At 55.6% G+C, this 17,854-nt stretch overlaps 1 protein-coding gene across 1 annotated transcript; it reads left to right on the forward strand.

Moving 5' to 3' along the window:
* The first annotated feature begins 12,092 nt into the window (after window positions 1-12,092).
* On the forward strand, window positions 12,093-15,943 carry MYADM (myeloid associated differentiation marker). The gene is made up of 2 exons (XM_045988545.1): window positions 12,093-12,168; window positions 13,617-15,943. The coding sequence occupies exon 2, from the start codon at window positions 13,619-13,621 to the stop codon at window positions 14,585-14,587; it is 969 nt and encodes a 322-aa protein (XP_045844501.1). The 5' UTR covers window positions 12,093-12,168; window positions 13,617-13,618; the 3' UTR covers window positions 14,588-15,943.
* The last annotated feature ends 1,911 nt before the right edge of the window (window positions 15,944-17,854 follow it).

Raw genomic sequence — 17,854 nt, forward strand, 5'->3', positions numbered from 1 at the left:
TTTAGCCGTTGTCCACTGCATTTCGAGAGTAAACTCCACTTGGACACAATATATTATTTTTTTAAATGCTGCTGGAATCCATTTGCTGGTTTAGGTTGGCACAGTCCGAAAAAAAGGGAGAGTTCCACTCTGAGCATAAGGCAGTGACGTTCTAAGGATGAGCTTCCCAATTGGAGAGCCTCACTGAGTGTCTTGACCTGTGGCCCGTGGGCTACAGAACTGGATTTAACATTTTATTGATGTTTAATTTAAGCTAAAGGTTGATACTTGATTCAGTTAGGTAACTTGGAAGTATGTTTGGACAACTTGGGCATAGGGATTTACTTTTTCAGCTGTTTTATGAATTCTGTTCCTACAGAGGAAGCATTTCCCTTAAAAACTTAGCATCCGGTTTGAGATGTGTTCTAAAATAGAAATGTGTTCTATTTAGGCCCCCCCTAAAATAGTGGGGCCCCTCGGTGGCTCAGTCGGTTAAGGGTCTGCCTTCCGCTCAGCCATGATCCCAGGGTCCTCGGATCCGGCTCCCTGCTCAGGGGGGAGTTTGCTTCCCCTTCTCCCTCTCCCTTTGCTCCTCCCCCCTGCTCGTACTCTCTCTCTCAAATAAATAATTTTTTTCAAGAAATGCAAAATAGCCCCTGAATTTTGAAGGGAGTACAGGCCAGCATCTTTATCATGGCCAATAGCTAGGTCTTATTGAGAAATATATTTTTAAATGATTTTATTTATTTGACAGAGAGACATTGAGAGAGGGAATCCAACTAGGGGGAGTGGGAGAGGGAGAAACAGGCTCCCCACTGAACAAGGAGTCCAATGCAGGCTGGATCCCAGGTCCCTGAGGTCATGACCTGAGCCAAAGGCAGATGCTTAACTGAGCCACCCAGGTGTCCCCTTAGGTTCTTTGAAATTGCTAAACAGCTCACAGAACTCAGGGGAACACTTAGGTTCAAAGGATATGATAAAGGATATTTCCCAGTAGCTAGCTGGAAGACATGCATAGGGCCAGGTGTGGGGAAAGGGCACAGGGCTTCTGTGCTACTCTCTGGACCGCCACCCTCCCAGAACCGCCCTAGCTCATGAACCCAGGAGCTCTCTCTGAAGCCAACCAGCCCTCTAGGGGCTCCTGTGGGCTTCATTACGTCGACTTGATTGGCTGACTCACTGGCCACTGGCTGGTTCCACCTGCAGCCTCTCCTCTCCCCTGAGGTCAGGGGGAGGGAAAGTTCCAGCCCTCCGATCACACGGTTGGTCCTCCGGGCCACCAGTGCCCGTCCTTGGGTGGCATCCAAAAATCACCTCCTTAACTTAACAAAAGATGCATTTATCATCCTTATCGTGGGAAATCCCAAGGGTTTCAGGAGCTGTGATCCGGAAACTGTGGATGATGGGAGAAATACGTATTTGGTCATCGGAGGGACTAAATATAGATTTCTTACAAATCACACTGCAATACTCAAATGTTCCTTTTTAAAAAAGGGTGGGGAGAGAGGTTCAGAGTGCTTCCTTTTTTCCATTTTCTTCTGTTCTATTCTGAATCCTCCAGTCTGTTCCATTGTCCTCTTCATCTCGCTTTGTGCCAACACCACACTCACTCAAGCATGTGGTTCCATAAGCAAGTCTTTTTTTTTTTTTTTTTTAGTTTATTCAAGTAATTTCTACACCCAACATGGGACTCAAACTCATGACCCTGAGATCGAGAGTTGCACACTCTTCTGGCTGAGCCAGCCAGGAGCCTCTGCATTCTTGTGTTCGTGCAACCTTCACCACTCCACATTTCCAGAACTTTTTAACATCCCAAACTGAAACTCAGTATCCCTTAAACATGAACTCCCACTCCTCCCTGCCTCTAGCCCCTGGTAACTACGACTCCACTTTCTGTATCCATACATCTGACTACTTGAGGGGACTCATACAGGTGAATCGCTCCGTATCTGTCTTTTTGTGATCTGTGTTGTAGCAGATGTCTAAATTTCTTTCCTTTAAAACACTGAGTTTGGGGGTGCTTGGGTGGCTCCGTCCGTGAAGTGCCCAACTCTTGGTTTCGGTTAGGTCATGGTCTCAGGGTCCTGGGATGGAGCTCTGAGTCCGGCAGCATGCTGGGCGTGCAGTCTGTTTAAGATTCCCTCTCTCCTCTCCCTCTGCCCTTCTCCACTCTCTCACTGTTAAAACAACAACTATAAAAAAAAAAAAAGACAGAGTTTTTGAGTTCTGGAGAAATTTATTATCCAGCAATGGTGACTAGTACTGAGATGTAGAGAAATTGATGAATCCGAGAGGGAATACGGGAAGCAAACATGGCAGGACGTGGTGTCCTGGATGCAGGAGCTAAGACAATCAGTGATGCCCTAGCATTCTGGCTTCTGCTCGCTGGTGGTGTGTGCTGCCCTGGGAACGACAAGGTTTGGAGGAAAGGTCGTCTGTTTGCTGTAGATGTTTTGAGTTTGGACTTTGTGTCATCCAAACGGAGGCACAGCGAGCACTCCGATACATACATTTGGAGCGCAGAGGAAAGATCTGGGTTGTGGTCTAATCCTATGAGTCGCAGTCTGTTCCTATCCAGTGGTTTCCCCCAATTTCCTTCCTTGTAATAGAAGGTTTATGTAGACATGTATCTCCCCAAATGAAGACTAGATCCCCCCAGTCTCCGTTACAGCTCAGCATGATCATGCAGTGAAGTTCTGGACAATGCCATGTGTGCAATTTCAGGATTACTCCCTCGAAAAGAAGGAAGCATGCCAACCTCTCTCCTTCCCCTGTTCCTGCTGGGGGCAATGCCAACACAGTGGTATGATTGGATCACATGCTGCATCCCAGACAGAAGCCCTTGTTGAAGAGGACAGAGCAACAAGGGAGAAGGGTTCCTTGAGACAGTGGAGGTATCCTGTCAACCCTGGACTACTAACTCTTGGACTGCTAGAAGAGAGAGAAGTACATCAATATCTTGCCTGGGTCTGCATTGTCTCCTATGGCAGCCATTGGTCACATGGGGCTATGAACACTGGAAACATGGCTAGCATCGTATGCTGAAATTTTAGATGGACTGGATTATATAAAATATGTTCTTAAAATTAACGCTTTCCTTCATTTCATTTTAATGTGGCTACCAGAAAACTTAAAATCGCACACACAGCTCCCATTATTGTTGTTATTGGTCAGCCCGTGTCAGCCTTTGCCTTCTGCCTTTGCTGAACTCCTAGTGTCTTCAGTCATACACAGCTTGTGTTCACATGGGTGCCACCCGAAGTCTGGTGTGTACGGGATCCCCTAGCAAGAGTGAGTCAGGAGAAAAGCAGGGGCTCGGGAAGAGTTTTGAGGGACTCAAAGGAGCCAGAAGCCAGAGAAGGAGCCCAGAGAAGCAAAAGGAAAGCCAGGAGAATGATGTGCTACAAAGTCCCCAAAGACAGTTTCAGTTTGTAAGGAAATACCAAGAGAATCAGTTCCCTGAGAGATCAGAAAGTTAAAAACTGGAAAAAAAAAATTGTTCAGAGTGGTAGGAAACCGTATTAGTTCGCTGAGGGGGTCCATAAGAAAGTACCGTGGACATGGTGATACAGAGATTTACAGAATTTACAGAAGTAAGCAGAAATTTACTTTCTCACAGTTGTGCAAGTTAGAAACCCCAGATCAACGTGTCATCTGGGTTGGTTTTTTCCGGAGGTTCCTCTCCTTGGCTTGTAGACTGCCATCTTTTCCCTGTGTCTTCACGTGGTCACGTGGCTTTACCTAAGGCCACTGACTATACACTTAAAGATGGTTTAAAAGGTAAATGTTAGGCACGCCTGGGTGGCTCAGTCATTAAGCATCTGCCTTCGGCTTAGGTCATGATCCCAGGGTCCTGGGATCAAGCCCGATGTCAGGCTCCCTGCTCAGTGGGAAGCCTGCTTCTCCCTCTCCCATTCCCCCTGCTTGTGATCCCTCTCACTGTGTCTCTCTCCATCAAATAATAAATAAAAATCTTTAAATAAATAAATGGTAAATGTTATGCTACATGCACTTTTACCACAATTAAAAAGAACTATCATTTCTTGAAAAGTCAGTGAAAGATTCTTGGAGTGGGAGATACCAACTATCCAAAAAGAGGCAGAATAGTGACAGCAACAGCAAGGATATGAGAAGAAGGATGTACTTAAAAATCACAAAGCTAGGAAGGAATGGGATGGAAATAGAGTCAGCTCTGTGGTTTTAGGAGTCTGAGGGATTCCCAGCTGATGGCTTCTAACATCTCTCAAATAAAGGAGGCAGGTCATAGGCTAAGAATGGGGGGGTGGGGGAAGGGCTGGAGGCAGAAAGTGTGTCAGAGATGAAAGCGGATAAAAATAGTGCACTTGTCACCATGGAAATGAGAACGAGTTGACCGGGTGACAGCAGTGGGACTGAGGGCCATGTTGAAAGCTCGTGGAGTTCAGCCATCACTTACTCACAGTGGAACTGTTCTGCCCTGTAAGGTGATTTTCTTCAGTGATGCTCAGTTGCCTAGGGACAAACTTGGAGGAACAAAAAACCCGGTGGAAGGGCTATTTCTTCTCCAAGACTGGGGCCTTACAAAGACAGAAGGGAAGGGCGCTTAGGTCAGTTAAGTGTCCAGCTCTTGGTTTTAGCTCAGGTCATGATCTCAGGGTGGTGAGATCGAGCCCCACATGGGGCTTTGAATTCAGTGGGGAGTCTGCTCAAGATTCTCTCCCTCTCCCTCTGCCCCTTCCCACCCTCTAAAATCAATCAATCAATCAATCTTAACAAAAAAAATGAAGCAAAGACAGAAGGGCAAAGGAGTGTTAGATGCCTAACATGGCAAAAGTATTATTGAAATGATGGGCTCTGGAATCATATCCAAAGGAAAGAGAGGGTGGGCAAGATGCGGGTTCCTATCAAGCCAAGAAAAGATCATGGTGGGCCCCGCTGAGAAAGCCAGGTGGAAGGAGGAGTGGTTGAGGTCCAAGGGGTGTGCAACACTGAGCAAATTGAGTGGGGAGCACCATCAACACCCTCCCCTCACGGGGCAAACAGAAACACGATGATATTTTTACAGCCCATTGAGGTAAACAGATAAGCCTGCCACAGACAGAGGCAAGCAGGCCACTCTGAAGGCTGAGGAAATCAAGGTCCCCCAGCCCACCTGTGACCTCTTGGCACATCAGTTGGGAATCTCTTTAGAGAATGTCAGGAAACCATGTGGAAAAGGAGGGCAAGTGACCAGGAGGTGACAAAAAGGTGGTATGTCCAGAGAACATGCTAGCGGGTATTTCTTTCTGTCTTTTAAGATTTTATTTATTTTACTTACTGGGAGAGAGAGAGAGGGCACCAGCAGTGGGGTGGGCAGGAGGAAGGGCAGAGGGAGAGAGAGAAGCAGTCCCCGGCTGAGCAGGGAGCTCCATGTGGGGCTCCATTCCGGGATCCCAAGATCATGACCAGAGCCAGAGGCAGACGCTTAACCAACTGAGCCACCCGGGTGCCCCAGGGGTGTGCTTATTTCATTGAAGGCAAAAGAAGAACACTTAAAGTTGTTGCTTTGGGGTGCCTGACTGCCTCAGTGGTAGAATATGTAACTCTCAATCTCAAAGTTATGAGTTCAAGCCCCATGTTGGGTGTAGGGGAAAAAAAAGAGGAGGAGGGAAAGAAGAGGAGGATGAAGGAGAAGAAGGAGGAGGAGGAGGAGAAGTTGTTGAAGTTGTTGTTGAAGTTGCTTTGATGGGGGAATTTGATTTGCTGACTGTGGAACACTTCTAGAGGACTTAAAGCAAGGGTTTCTGAGAACTTGAGGAGGGAGGAGCTGGGGAGGGTGGGTGGTGGTGACTGAGACAGCCAGTGTCTAGGAGTCTCCCTCCTAGATGGTGCCCAAGTCATGGGTTTCCATCATCTCAAGAAACCCAACCTCCCTGGGGAAAACTGAGATCTGGACACATAGGACCCTAATTCTTCCCCACTTCCATGAGGTTCACTACTGGAAACACTGGACACCAGCAGTGTAACCCCAACCGTAGCAACTATTCCAGGTGCGAGCTCCCTGCTGGATGAAATCAACCCAGCCCTTGGCATCCAGAATGGCGAATCCATTCCTCTCTCTCACAGTAGACAGAGGAACTCGAAGCTGTTTGCTTTCGCTAGGGATGGTATAGGTTTACCCCCAGAGATACATCTACAATTTCGGGAACCTATAAATGGTATCTTACTTGGGAAAAGGATCTTTGCTGATGTGATGAACTTAGGGATCTTGCAGAGAAAAAAAGGAAAAGAAAGAAAACCCAGTGGTTAAAGTCCCAATATCCTAAAAACGGAGGTGGGGGGTGGGGGGATATTTGAGACAGACTGAAGAGAAGAAAAGCCTCCAGAGTGAGGCCCTGTTGATAACTCGACTTCAGACTTCCGGCCTCCAGGACCACAAGAGAGTAAGTTTCTGCCTCCTGAGTCACCAGGATTGTGGTGAGTGTTCCTGGAGCCCCAGGAAACTACCACAGGTGCACAGCTGTCACACCTTCCCCGGGGGTCACACTAATTCTCTGACTATTCTTTGAGATAACTGAACCACATACATGACGCAGTGCTGATAGGACTTGAAGAGCAGGAAGGAGCCGACAGGTACACTGCATGTCTCACTAAGACACACACATGCCAGAGCGTGGGAGATAAGCACCCTGAAAACCGGGGAGCCTGTCAAGGAGGTTCCTGAGAATCAGGCAGTCTGAGGACAGTGGGAACATCCCATGAAGCTAACTTCACTACTAACAAATGAGATAAAATCTCCACGGGAGGAGGCATTCTTTAGCCTGCTTTGTGCTCACACAGGAGGCACTTGTATTTGTTGATGAATGACTTCAGGTTTCGGACGACCTGGAGTGTGTAGGGGAAGATCCGTGTGATACTGATACAGCAGGGCTCCCCAAGACCCTTGTAAATCCTGAGTGGTGGGGGGAGAGGAGAATCCTCTGTGCAATATAAGCCCCTTTCAATCATACCTGAGTTTATGCTAATGAGATGAGTCTACGTGAGCCCTTAGGCGGCTCAGGATGGGACTGACTGCGGGAGAAACCAAGCCTGAGATTGGAAGGTTGGAATTTTCAGCCCCACCCCCGGCCTCCCTGGGGGAGATGGAACTTGATTGTGGAATGCCAATGATTTAATCGACCATCCCAGGTAACGGATCTTCCATAAAATGTCTAAACACGGGGCTCAGAGACCTCCCAGGATGGTAAAGGCATCAGGGAGCTGGGAGGTGGTATGTCTATACGGAGGCTCAGCGTCTCTCCTCCCACATGTTGCCCTACTAGTTTCTTTGGCTGTTCTCTTGAGTTGTATCCTTGGTAATAAATCAGTAATATGAAGTAAAGTGCTTTCTTTCCTTTTTTTTTTTTAATTTTATTTATTTATTTGACAGAGAGAGATCACAAGTAGGCAGAGAGAGGGGAGGAAGCAAACTCCCTGCCGAGCAGAGAGCTCAATTCCAGGACCCTGGGATCATGACCCGAGCCAAAGGCAGAGGCTTAACCCAGTGCGCCACCCAGGCGCCCCTGTAAAGTGCTTTCTTGACCAATGCTGAGCCCCCTACGTGGTAGGTTTCCTAGGGAGACCGGCCAAATACCTGGTCACCTGAGAATTATGTTGGGCTCTCTCCATCATGAATTGAGCAGTGACTTTTTCCTCCCTGGAATAATTAAATCTGGGTTGTTATCTGCTTTCTTTGCCTTACTCACTCCTGCCAACGGCGGCATCTGTGCACCCACTGAACGGCCCTATTCACCGTCACACTGACCCACACCATATTGCTTCTGGTCAATGAACTCCATTTATTAGGAAGTCGGTGGGCAGCCCATGTACCCCATCACTCCAAAGTGAGCTTCACAAAACAGGTACAGCCCGTTTGGGAACGCATCACAGTGCCAGATAGGAGACAACGTCCTTGGTGTGGGGGGGCCCTACAGGATGGACAAGCACTCGGAACCAGGGGCACATGCATGGTGCCAAATTATACACATCCAGGAGCCCTAAGGTATCACTTCTCAAGATCACACCCAGTGACTCATTCTTTCAGTGTTTGTTTCCTCTTCTTGCCACCTTGAACTCTGCTGTTTTGGGGTTTTCGTGCCTAAAACAAGACACTTCCTCCAGAGAGCACAACATAGTAAAATTGTGGGACTGGAAGCCGCCCCTTGACTATTTGCGGTATCTGAGGAGGGCGGCTATGGGGTCAGGCAAAAAGGGTGACTGGGGCAGGAAGGAGGGAGAGACGCCTCTGCACCGGGGCCAAGGAGGTGTGTGAGTGGCAGCTCGCACCGGGTCCTGACTCCTCAGGCAGGGCCGGATGCTTGGGGCACGGAGACCCCTTCCCCTATGCAGAGCACAGAATGACAAGGAGGGTCTGTGCCTATCCCCTTTGCGGGGGAACAGAAGTGGGCAGGCAAGCTCCTCATCCCTCCTCACCCCCCCCCCCCACCGCCGCGCTCATCGCGTCCTGGCGCCCCCCCCCGCCCCTCCCACCTCCGCAGGGCACGCAGTCTGCCAGACAGGCTCCCGGACCCCGTCCGACCACCCCACCCCGCCGCGACTCGCGCGGCTGCCTCCCTAGCTCAGTTGCCCTTCTGGAAGGCACCCAGCGGCAGCAGCGCCCCGTTAGCTCGGCGTGGTGGAGCCGCCGCAGCCGCCACCAGGCCCCGCCCAGAGGCAGCCGGCAGCGAGGCCGCGCCAGGAACGACTGCAGAGCGCGGTGAGTGAGCAGGGCCAGCGGGGAGGGACCCAGGCGTCCCGGTCCCCGCCCCTACCCCAGGCAGGCATCCCGACCTTCAGCTTCAGCTTGCTTCCCGATTCCGTCACTCCATTCCAGGGCCCCAGAGCCGCCCTAAGAAAGGACCCCGCGGCCCCTCCCTGTTCTGGGCCTCGGGCAGACCGGCGACTCGGGCCCCTCCCTTTTTGCCGAGACCGGGAATCTGACGCCCCCTGCCCCAGCCGGGTCCTCCTGGAGCTCCCGAGCCCCTCCCTCAATCCGGGAGCCAGGAATGCAGGCCAAAAATATCCCTGGGTTCCAGACCTGGGAGGCTCGGCTTGCAACCACAGCGGAGCAGATGAAGACCCGGGAGTCGGAGCTTCCGCTGCTCTTTGCTCCAAGAATCTGGGCCCCCAGTCTAGGCGTCCTTTGGAACTTGGGAGGCCGTTCGTCCCATTCCCACCGCCCTAGATGCAAGCGTTTTGCTATCAGCAGCCTTTCCCCTGCCCCCATCGACGGTGACATCTGGGACCCAGGAGTCCCGTCCACCAATCCCTAACACCGCGAGCCCCAGTATAAATGAGGATTTGGGGACCCAGGAGTCGGGGACCTCAACCCAGAAGCCCCTCAAACCCTAGGGATCGGCAGCCTCAACTATTTCGCCTTTCAAAGACCCAGGAGACGGAGACCGTATCCCACAGATCCCATTAAACTGAGAGGCCTGGTCTCCCAACCCGCCGCCACCCAGATGTCCAAGATTCCACCCGTCCTGGACGAGCGGGGCTGGAGCAGACGGGGATGGGAGGGGGCCGGAAGGGAGAGGGAGAATGGAGTGAGGTGAGACCGGGCTGGGGACCTGGGCTGGGGGCTCTGTACTAAACAGACGCTAAACAGGCAGGTTGCCATGGCAACGGCCTTCCCGGGCCGCGCCTGGAGACTGCGCTAAGGCCGAGTCGGGGAGGGCAGCCCCCAGGAGTCCCCACACCGCCAGCTGTTGTGTCTTCCTGTTTTGTCACCACGGCAACAGTGACCTCAGCCCTCCACCCCCACCACTGGCTTGGCGGGGGAGTCTCCTCGGTCCATTTTACACGGGAGGGGCGTGGTCTTTTCTTGGCCCCGCCTCGGGGGGGTGGGGCTGGGATATCCCCCCCGATTCCGGGAGTCCTTTTCTCAGCCCGAAACCCGCGCTCCCGCCGGGTCCCCGGCCCCGCCCCCGGCCCCGCCCCCGCCCCCGCCCCAGCCCGCCAACCCCACCCAGTAAGCAAACTCTTACAGTCTGCAGCTGCTGCGGCTGCCTGAGAGGTGAGGCTGCGGGGACCCCCTGGCGTGGAAGCTGCGGTCAGGATTCCTGGGTGCTCAGGGACGAAGGGGCTGGGGTCCCGAGTGTCTGAGTCTCTAGGCAGACTGGGGCATGGATCAGGACTCGGGTTCTGGAGGCGACAGGGCTTGAGACCCGCACTCATACAGGTCATCCATCGGAAAGAGGAGGGGAACGAGAGGCCCTGACTCCTACGTCTGAGGAAGGAGCAACTGTGGGCCTGGACTCCAGAGTCTGAGAAGGAGGGGCTGGGAGCCTGGACTCCTGGGTCTGAGGGAGGAGGGGCTGGGAGCCTGGACTCCTGGGTCTGAGGGAGGAGGGGCTGGGAGCCTGGACTCCTGGGTCTGAGGGAGGAGGGGCTGGGAGCCTGGACTCCTGGGTCTGAGGGAGGAGGGGCTGGGAGCCTGGACTCCTGGGTCTGAGGGAGGAGGGGCTGGGGTCCTGACTCCAGGGTCTGAGGGAGGAGGGGCTGGGACCTAGACTCCCGGGTCTGATGGAGGAGGGACTTGGGTGTCTGGACTCCTGGGTCTGATGGAGGAGGGACGTGGGTGTCTGAACTCCTGGGTCTGAGAGGGATGGGGACCCCTATGTACCCTGGATGAAGGGGGTTGATATCTAGTACAAGAAGGTCTTCAGGAGGGGAGGAGCTTGGAGTTGGAAGTTTGGGTTTGGGAAAGAGAATGGCTCCCCACCCCTTCATTCTGGGGACAGAATTCGAACTTTGGGCCCCAAACGCCAAAAAGGGAGGACTGGGAAGCTGGTGTCCTAAGCCAGAGAGAAACCAAGGCTGAGGCCAGCGTCCTTGGGTTGCTGAGAGTGGAGCAGGCTAGGGTTTAGGGACGCGATTCTCAGTTTGAGGGACGGGGTGTGGTGTTTGGCGTGGAGGTGGCGAGAGGGGATGGGCGTGGCCGGGGGAGTCCTGAAGCAGCGGGGAGAAGCCGAAGGGGTGTTTCCTCTCTCTCCGGCTGTCCCTGGCGGTGCATTCCTGAGTTCTGACCTCAGGCGGCGGCAGCCAGGCGGAAGGCGACGGACCCCTCCCCTCCGCATGGTCCCTGCGCTACCCACCTCCTTCCTTGGGGCACTTTTGGAGTTGTGGCTCGTGCTCTTCCTCCTTGCCTGCTTGGGACCCGGCAGTACTCGCTTTCTAGAACGCTAGAGTGTAGGCCGGTCCTGACTTCCTCCTAACGGGTTTTCGAAGGGCGTGTCGGGGGAGCAGGAGGCTGCCGAGCCCCGGGTAGCACCTCCCAGGTGGCCCGGGAGGCCCAGCCCCTACCCACAGACCTGACTTCCGAGGGGTGGTGGGAGGTGTGGCTACCAGTCTCTGGCCGGGATTCTGACACCGCAGTTCCGGCTCCGAGGGGCAGGCGGGGCGGGGGGGTCAGCTAGGCAAATCCCAGGGGTCCGGCTTCCCAGCCAGTGGTCTCTCACAGACCCTCTTGGGTCCAGGCTCCCAGCCCCTGCTCTGGGGACCCAGAACTCACATTTTGAAGGACCCAGAAATTCAGGCTTTGGGCCTCCCGTCCTAGGTGGACCTTCCTCTCCCAAGATCCTCGGGTGGGCGGGTCCTCCCGGAGGCCGGCGGGGGGGCGGAGGTCCCAGCACCGCCCCGCCTCCCTCCGCCCCGGTCCCCGCCACATTCCAGATGGCTGGGCTGACTTGAAGCCCTTATAAGGCCCGGAGACGCTGCGCTGGGCCTGGCCGTCCACCCCCGTAGCCACAGCCCAGGGCCCTCCCGCCCGTCCTCCCCGCGGCTTTCCTGGGCTGCGGCCGGGTTAAGATCACTCACGCCCCCGCCGGCCCGCGGGCGTGCACTTTCTCCGGCGTCCCTCCATTCCCGCCCCCGCAGTTTGGGGACTGGGGAGGGAGAGGGGGCTGGGGCTCCCTGGGGTCACCTCCGGGACCTCTCCCGGCTCGCGGCCAGATCTCCGCCCCGGCTGGGAGGGCGCCCGGCCTACGGAGCCTGGCTGCGCGTTCGGGGCGAGCCCCAGCGGCGGGCGGGCGGGTGGCCTGGGTCCCGGCGGGGCGGAGCCGGAGGGAGCTGGGCGCTGACTCTCTCTCCCTCGCTCCCTCCTGTGTTCTGACCAGCCTTTTCCAGGTGTCGCACTTCATCCACCTCCAGAGCCAGATCTTTAGCCCTCGGGGTTCTCGGCAGAGACCGCAGGTGAGTGAGTCTGGACTCCGCGTCGGAGGGAGAGGGACTGGGGACCCGGACTCCTGGGGCTGAGAGAGGAGGGAACTTCCCACCTAGACTCTGTCGGAGGGAGGAGCATCTGGGGCCTAGACTCTGAGATTCCGAGAGAAGGACCTTGGAGCTGGCTTTCCAAGGAAAGAGACCCAGACACCTGTTTATCTGGGAAAACAGTGTGTCCAGGAAATGGGCTCCCGGGTCCTCGGGGCCTCTTGCAGGGACAGCTAGGCAAGGTAGAACCTGTTCTGCTGTCCTATAGGCCCTCCTGTGCCTGCCCCTGGAAGGAGGAAGTTTTATTTCCCTGCAGCTGAAAGAAGCCGTCTGAGCTTTTTAGGGGTGGCGGGCAAGAGGGTAGATGTCAGAGGCCTGAGGGAGGATTTGGACACCTGGTCCCCAAGACGCTGGGCCCTCTCTCCCTGAGGGTCTCTAGGACAAGGAGATAGAAGTTGTAGGTTCTGGAGGGACAGAAAAAAGCAGCTTATTTTCTAGGCCGCAGGTGTCTGGTGAACGCAAGGTCCAGGGCCCAGCCCTGGGTCTGAAGCTCTGTAACCAGACGTGAGAGGCCTGGAGATTTCAGTGGAAGGGGCTGGGGCACCTGACAGTGGAGAATCTGGAGTGCTTGAGTTTCTTGGAAGTTAGGGAACTTGGAGATTGGACTCCATGTGGGGGAGGGGCATAGGCAGAAGGAAGCTCAGTGTCCTTGGGGGTGGTACTCCAGCCCCGTATCCCAGGTGGGATTGTGATGGAGCTCACGGACCCTTGATCTCTCTGGTAGAGAGGCTGGACTTGAGAGGGCATGTTCCCGAGAGCTGAGCCCCAGTTTCAGAGATAGGCTGGGAGTTCAGGAGCTCTGATCACAGTGGGTCCCTGAGAAGGTTCCCACATGGAGGTTGAACTCTTGGATGTCTGGAGGCTGGAAATGCCTGTTGGGTGAAGGAAGGCAGGTACGCGCAGGAGCAGGGATATCAAGCCCTGGGTACCCAGAGGGAGGGGGTAGAGCACACAAAGCAGGGCCTCTTGTTCTGAGGCATGGTTGGGGATGTTTTAGAACAGAGTCCTGAGTGGCTGGGTGGCTGATCCCTGGGGGACTGAGGGCAGCTCTGAGTGTCTGGGTGGAGGGGGAGAAAGATAGATGGTTTTACAATCGGGTTGCAGAGAGAGGAGAGAGGCAGCCTAGACTCCTGGGTTCTGACGGGAGATGGGAGGTGGGGAATCCAAGTCCAGAGTGGGGAGGGGTCTGGGACCTGGGTGACCAGCTGATCCCCATAGGCCCACAGCTGTCCCACTTTGAAAAGCCTGCACCCTGGGTGCCCCCCAGCTAGCCTCCAGGTTCCTTTGTCCCCCTGGGGGGAGGAAAGGCCGAGGGCCTGTATTCCCACATTTGGAACCTTCTTAGGACACTTCCTTTCCCTTCGTCCCAGCCATGCCGGTGACGGTGACCCGCACGACCATCACGACCACCACGTCGTCATCCTCAGGCCTGGGCTCCCCAACCATTGTGGGGTCCCCTTGGGCACTGACCCAGCCCCTGGGCCTCCTCCGCCTGCTGCAGCTGCTGTCCACCTGTGTGGCCTTCTCCCTGGTGGCCAGCGTGGGTGCCTGGACAGGGGCCATGGGTAACTGGTCCATGTTCACTTGGTGCTTCTGCTTCTCTGTGACCCTCATCATCCTCATAGTTGAGTTATGCGGGCTTCAGGCCCGCTTCCCCCTGTCCTGGAGAAACTTCCCCATCACCTACGCCTGCTACGCCGCCCTCTTCTGCCTGTCGGCCTCCATCATCTACCCCACCACCTACGTCCAGTTCCTGTCCCACGGCCGCTCCCGGGACCACGCCATCGCTGCCACCACCTTCTCCTGCATCGCTTGCGTGGCTTATGCCACCGAAGTGGCCTGGACCCGGGCCCGCCCCGGGGAGATCACCGGCTACATGGCCACTGTGCCAGGCCTGCTCAAGGTGCTGGAGACCTTTGTGGCCTGCGTCATCTTTGCCTTCATCGGCGGCCCCTCCCTGTACCAGGACAAGCCAGCCCTGGAGTGGTGTGTGGCCGTGTACTCCATCTGCTTCATCCTGGCGGCCGTCGCCATCCTGCTGAACCTGGGCGACTGCACCAACATTCTGCCCATCTCCTTCCCCAGTTTCTTGTCGGGACTGGCGCTGCTTTCTGTTCTTCTGTACGCCACGGCTATCGTGCTCTGGCCGCTCTACCAGTTCAGCGAGAGGCACGGAGGCCACTCCCGCCGCTCCTCGGACGTGGGCTGCGGCTACCGGCACACCTACTACGTGTGCGACTGGGACCGCCGACTGGCCGTGGCCATCCTCACGGCCATCAACCTGCTGGCTTATCTGGCCGACCTGGTGTATTCGGCCCGCCTGGTGTTCGTCAGGGTCTGAGGCTCTGACCGTGACCGGCGCGCTCAAGTCCCTCTTGTCGGCGGAGGTTTCTTTTCCCAAATCCTCCTTTCCTCTTCCTGGCTGCCTCTCCTGCCTCTCCCGTTTGCTTCCCTGTCCATCCTGCTCTTCTCCATTCCTTCAGCTTCCTGCCTCTCTCCTGCTGCTCTCACCTTTCCTTCCTGTTTTGTTGGGTTGCCCACATCCTGTTTTGCTTGTTTGGCTCTTTCTGTTTTCACCTCTTCTTTCCTCCCTGTTCTGTCCCGGCCGCCTCTTTCCCAGTTTCTTTCTTCTCTGAGACGTCTCTCTCTCTGCCTCCACCCCACTGCCCCCCACTTCCGAAGGTGCTGAGTTCCATGTCCCGCTCCCCTCTCCAGCAGCTGTCCCCTCCCTGGGCCTCCCGAGGGGCCTCATTGCCAAAGCATGCCTACCCGCCCTGGCTGTGCCTTAGTTGGTGTGTACGTGTGTGTTTGTGGGGGTGGGGTGGGCAGCTAGAGAATGAGGCTCCCTTTCTCCCAGTGGAGGGGATGCGTACAGTGCATGTCCCCTTTCATCTCTGGAGGTCAATGATCTCCAGTGGGCATGAGGCTTCAAGCACAGGCCTCGGTTCCATGGGCCCTGCCTGGCCCCCAGCCTCGCCTGAGATTGGCTCCAGAACTTTGGCCAGGCTTACTAACATCCCACTGCCTGGAGGCCATCTTACAGGAAGTAAAGGGTGGAAGCCTTCCATCCCAACTGCTCTCTGGGTTATCAAAAAAGTGGTGGCCAGCAAAGAACCATATGGTCTTAAGGACAACTGTCTAAGTGTTCGTGGGGGGGCGGGCAGGGATATGGCCCTCCCATCTCAGTGTTAAAAACAGCATATACTGCCTTTGCTGGGAGAAGAGGTTGGCCACCTGCCCACCTTAAAGGCAGGCAGTGTGAACCTGGGTTGGTTGGTTGGTTTTTCTTTTCTGGTCACAAAGGCAAAACATCCTGGGTGGCCCTCTTCTAAAAGGGAAGTTTCTTTTCAATGTGTTTTTCTTGGGGGTGGGTGGGTTGGGTAGGTGGGGGGTGCCATCGCCATAGAGGAATTGCTTGCTCAAATGTGGTGCGTGCGCGCGCGCACACACACACACGTGTGTGTTTCTGCATGCTAGTTGCTTCCTGTAGCTGCTTCCTGCTTCTCTGGGACTCACATGCGCAACGTCATATATATAAATGTATAAATATATATTTTTTATTTTTTTTAATTCCCTGGAGCTTCTGGTTCCCATCAGTCCCTGCCATCAACTACAGAGGGAAGACTTGTCCATTCCCTCACTCCCACATCCATGTTTTGTTTTTTTGTTTGTTTTTTACATCAATATAAAGATAAAAGAAAAACTGTGCTTGCTTTATTACTGGGGAGGGCTCCAGGAGAGAGGGCAAGGTCCAGATTCTTGGGTCTGGTGGGAGAGGGGGCCTGGGACCAGGCCAAGACAACTTTGGCCTTTGGATCTCCCAAAGCCAGGAGAACTAATTGGGACTGAAATGAATGAGATTGGTCCCTCCTTGGAATCCCATGAGCAACTCCAGAAACAGTGTCCCCATCTGAGTGCAACATTTTTTTCCCCCAAAATCAACTCCTCAGGTTCTGCATCTCAATAATAGGCTCCCCAGCCTGTGAACCCAGGCTCTGGTTCTTCCCATCCACTCTATCTGTCACTCATCGGACACTGTCTAGCCTTCCTCAACTTGCCAGCTCCTGACTCAGCTCAGGTATCATTTTGTCTTGAGCTAGTACTCCAGGCTCCTTCATGACTAGCCCACGTCCTGCCCACTCTGGCCCAGGGGGATGCTTCTAACCTCTGACACTGCCCTCCCCTGCTCCAATCCTGTATCTGCCTACAGGTAATACCAGAGCTCCTCTGGGCCTTGATCCGGCCCTGCCTGCATTCCCACCAGCTCCATTCTACCCTCAGTTCTAAGCTCTCTGACACAGCCGGTCCACAGAAGACCTCGATAAAGAGCAAACGAATTATTCTTACAGTGAGTCTCTGTCCTACAGAAGGCCCTGTTGCCTGAGGAGAATCACAAATACATAAACATAAATCCGCAAGAACCCCAGGATCAAGCAACCCATCTTCTGCACTTACACCCGCAAGAGCAGTTGGCAAGCGCTATGTCCAGGGAGGGTCCCCCGAAGAGAAGGAAGGGCTACCGGGAACAGATGCACTCCTTTTCAAGGAGAGGCCTTCCTCTGATCTCTGCAGCGGCCACCCCGAATTCTGACCCACACCAATGCCTGCCTCCTGCAAGGGCGCCTCGCCCCGCCTCCCTACCCCATGCTTGAACCCCTTCTGGAAGGGACCAGAGAGAACAGCTCTAGGACCCGGGGGTGATGTGTTGGTGATGCGGGAAAAACAGCCAAGCAGGACAAGGTGGGATCCTTAGGTCCGTTTCCAGGGCCGCCCCCCCCCACCCCCCCATCCTTGCCCTTGGGCAGGACGGACGCTTGGAGGTGGCTGGCAGGCAAGAGCACCCCACTTCCGAGGCGCTTGGGGAAGAGCCTGATTCCCTCACCTCCCCTTCGGCTTCGGGAAGCCGGCCCGGGACCTCCAGAATTCCCAGGGAAGGTGCGGCGGGCCGAGTCCCCAGGAGCCGCGGCGGCGCCCCGCCCCCGTCGCGGGGCTCGCCGGGAGAGGATGTTCCCGGCCGCGTCGCCACCACAGGTGATCGGCAGGCTCAGACTCCAAGTCCCAGGATGCACCGCACTCCGCGGCCAGGGGCGGGCCGTAGTTGCCCTTGGCAACAGAGCGGGGCCCGGGCGCCGGGAACCGGGAGCGTCCGCGCGTCGGGGGAGGGCGGGGCGGACAGGGGCAGGGGCAGGGGCGCGGGCGGAGCGACGGAGGCAGCACTGGAGCCCACAGGGCCGACGTGGGAGGGCCGGAGATGCACAGGGTTTTCCAGGGTCAGGGAGGCCCGGGGAGGGCCGGGGAGAGGTTCCCAGCCAGAGAGGGTGAGAGAGGGATCAAGATGGGGGCCGGTGAGCTCAGACCTTCGGAGACCCCCGGCGACGGAGGGAGCGGCTGGCAGAGCCAGGGAGTGGGTCAGAGAGAGCGACCAGCACAGGGAGGTTCGCGGACACAGCCGGGGAGAAGGCGGGCGGAGGGGTGGGGGCACACGGAGACTGGCTGTCAGAGAGGAAGACGCAGAGGGAGGGGACACGGCGGCCCACAGCCACAGCCCGACGGAGAGCGGCCGAGAGAGAGCCCAGAGACAAAGAGGGGCCGAAGAGGGAGGGAGGCG

This window comes from Meles meles, chromosome 19 (genome assembly GCF_922984935.1).
Source record: "Meles meles chromosome 19, mMelMel3.1 paternal haplotype, whole genome shotgun sequence".
Lineage (NCBI taxonomy): Eukaryota > Metazoa > Chordata > Mammalia > Carnivora > Mustelidae > Meles > Meles meles.

Excerpts from the sequence above, each read along its gene's own strand:
- MYADM (XM_045988545.1), top strand. The coding sequence starts at position 13,619 with ATGCCGGTGACGGTGACCCGCACGACCATCACGACCACCACGTCGTCA.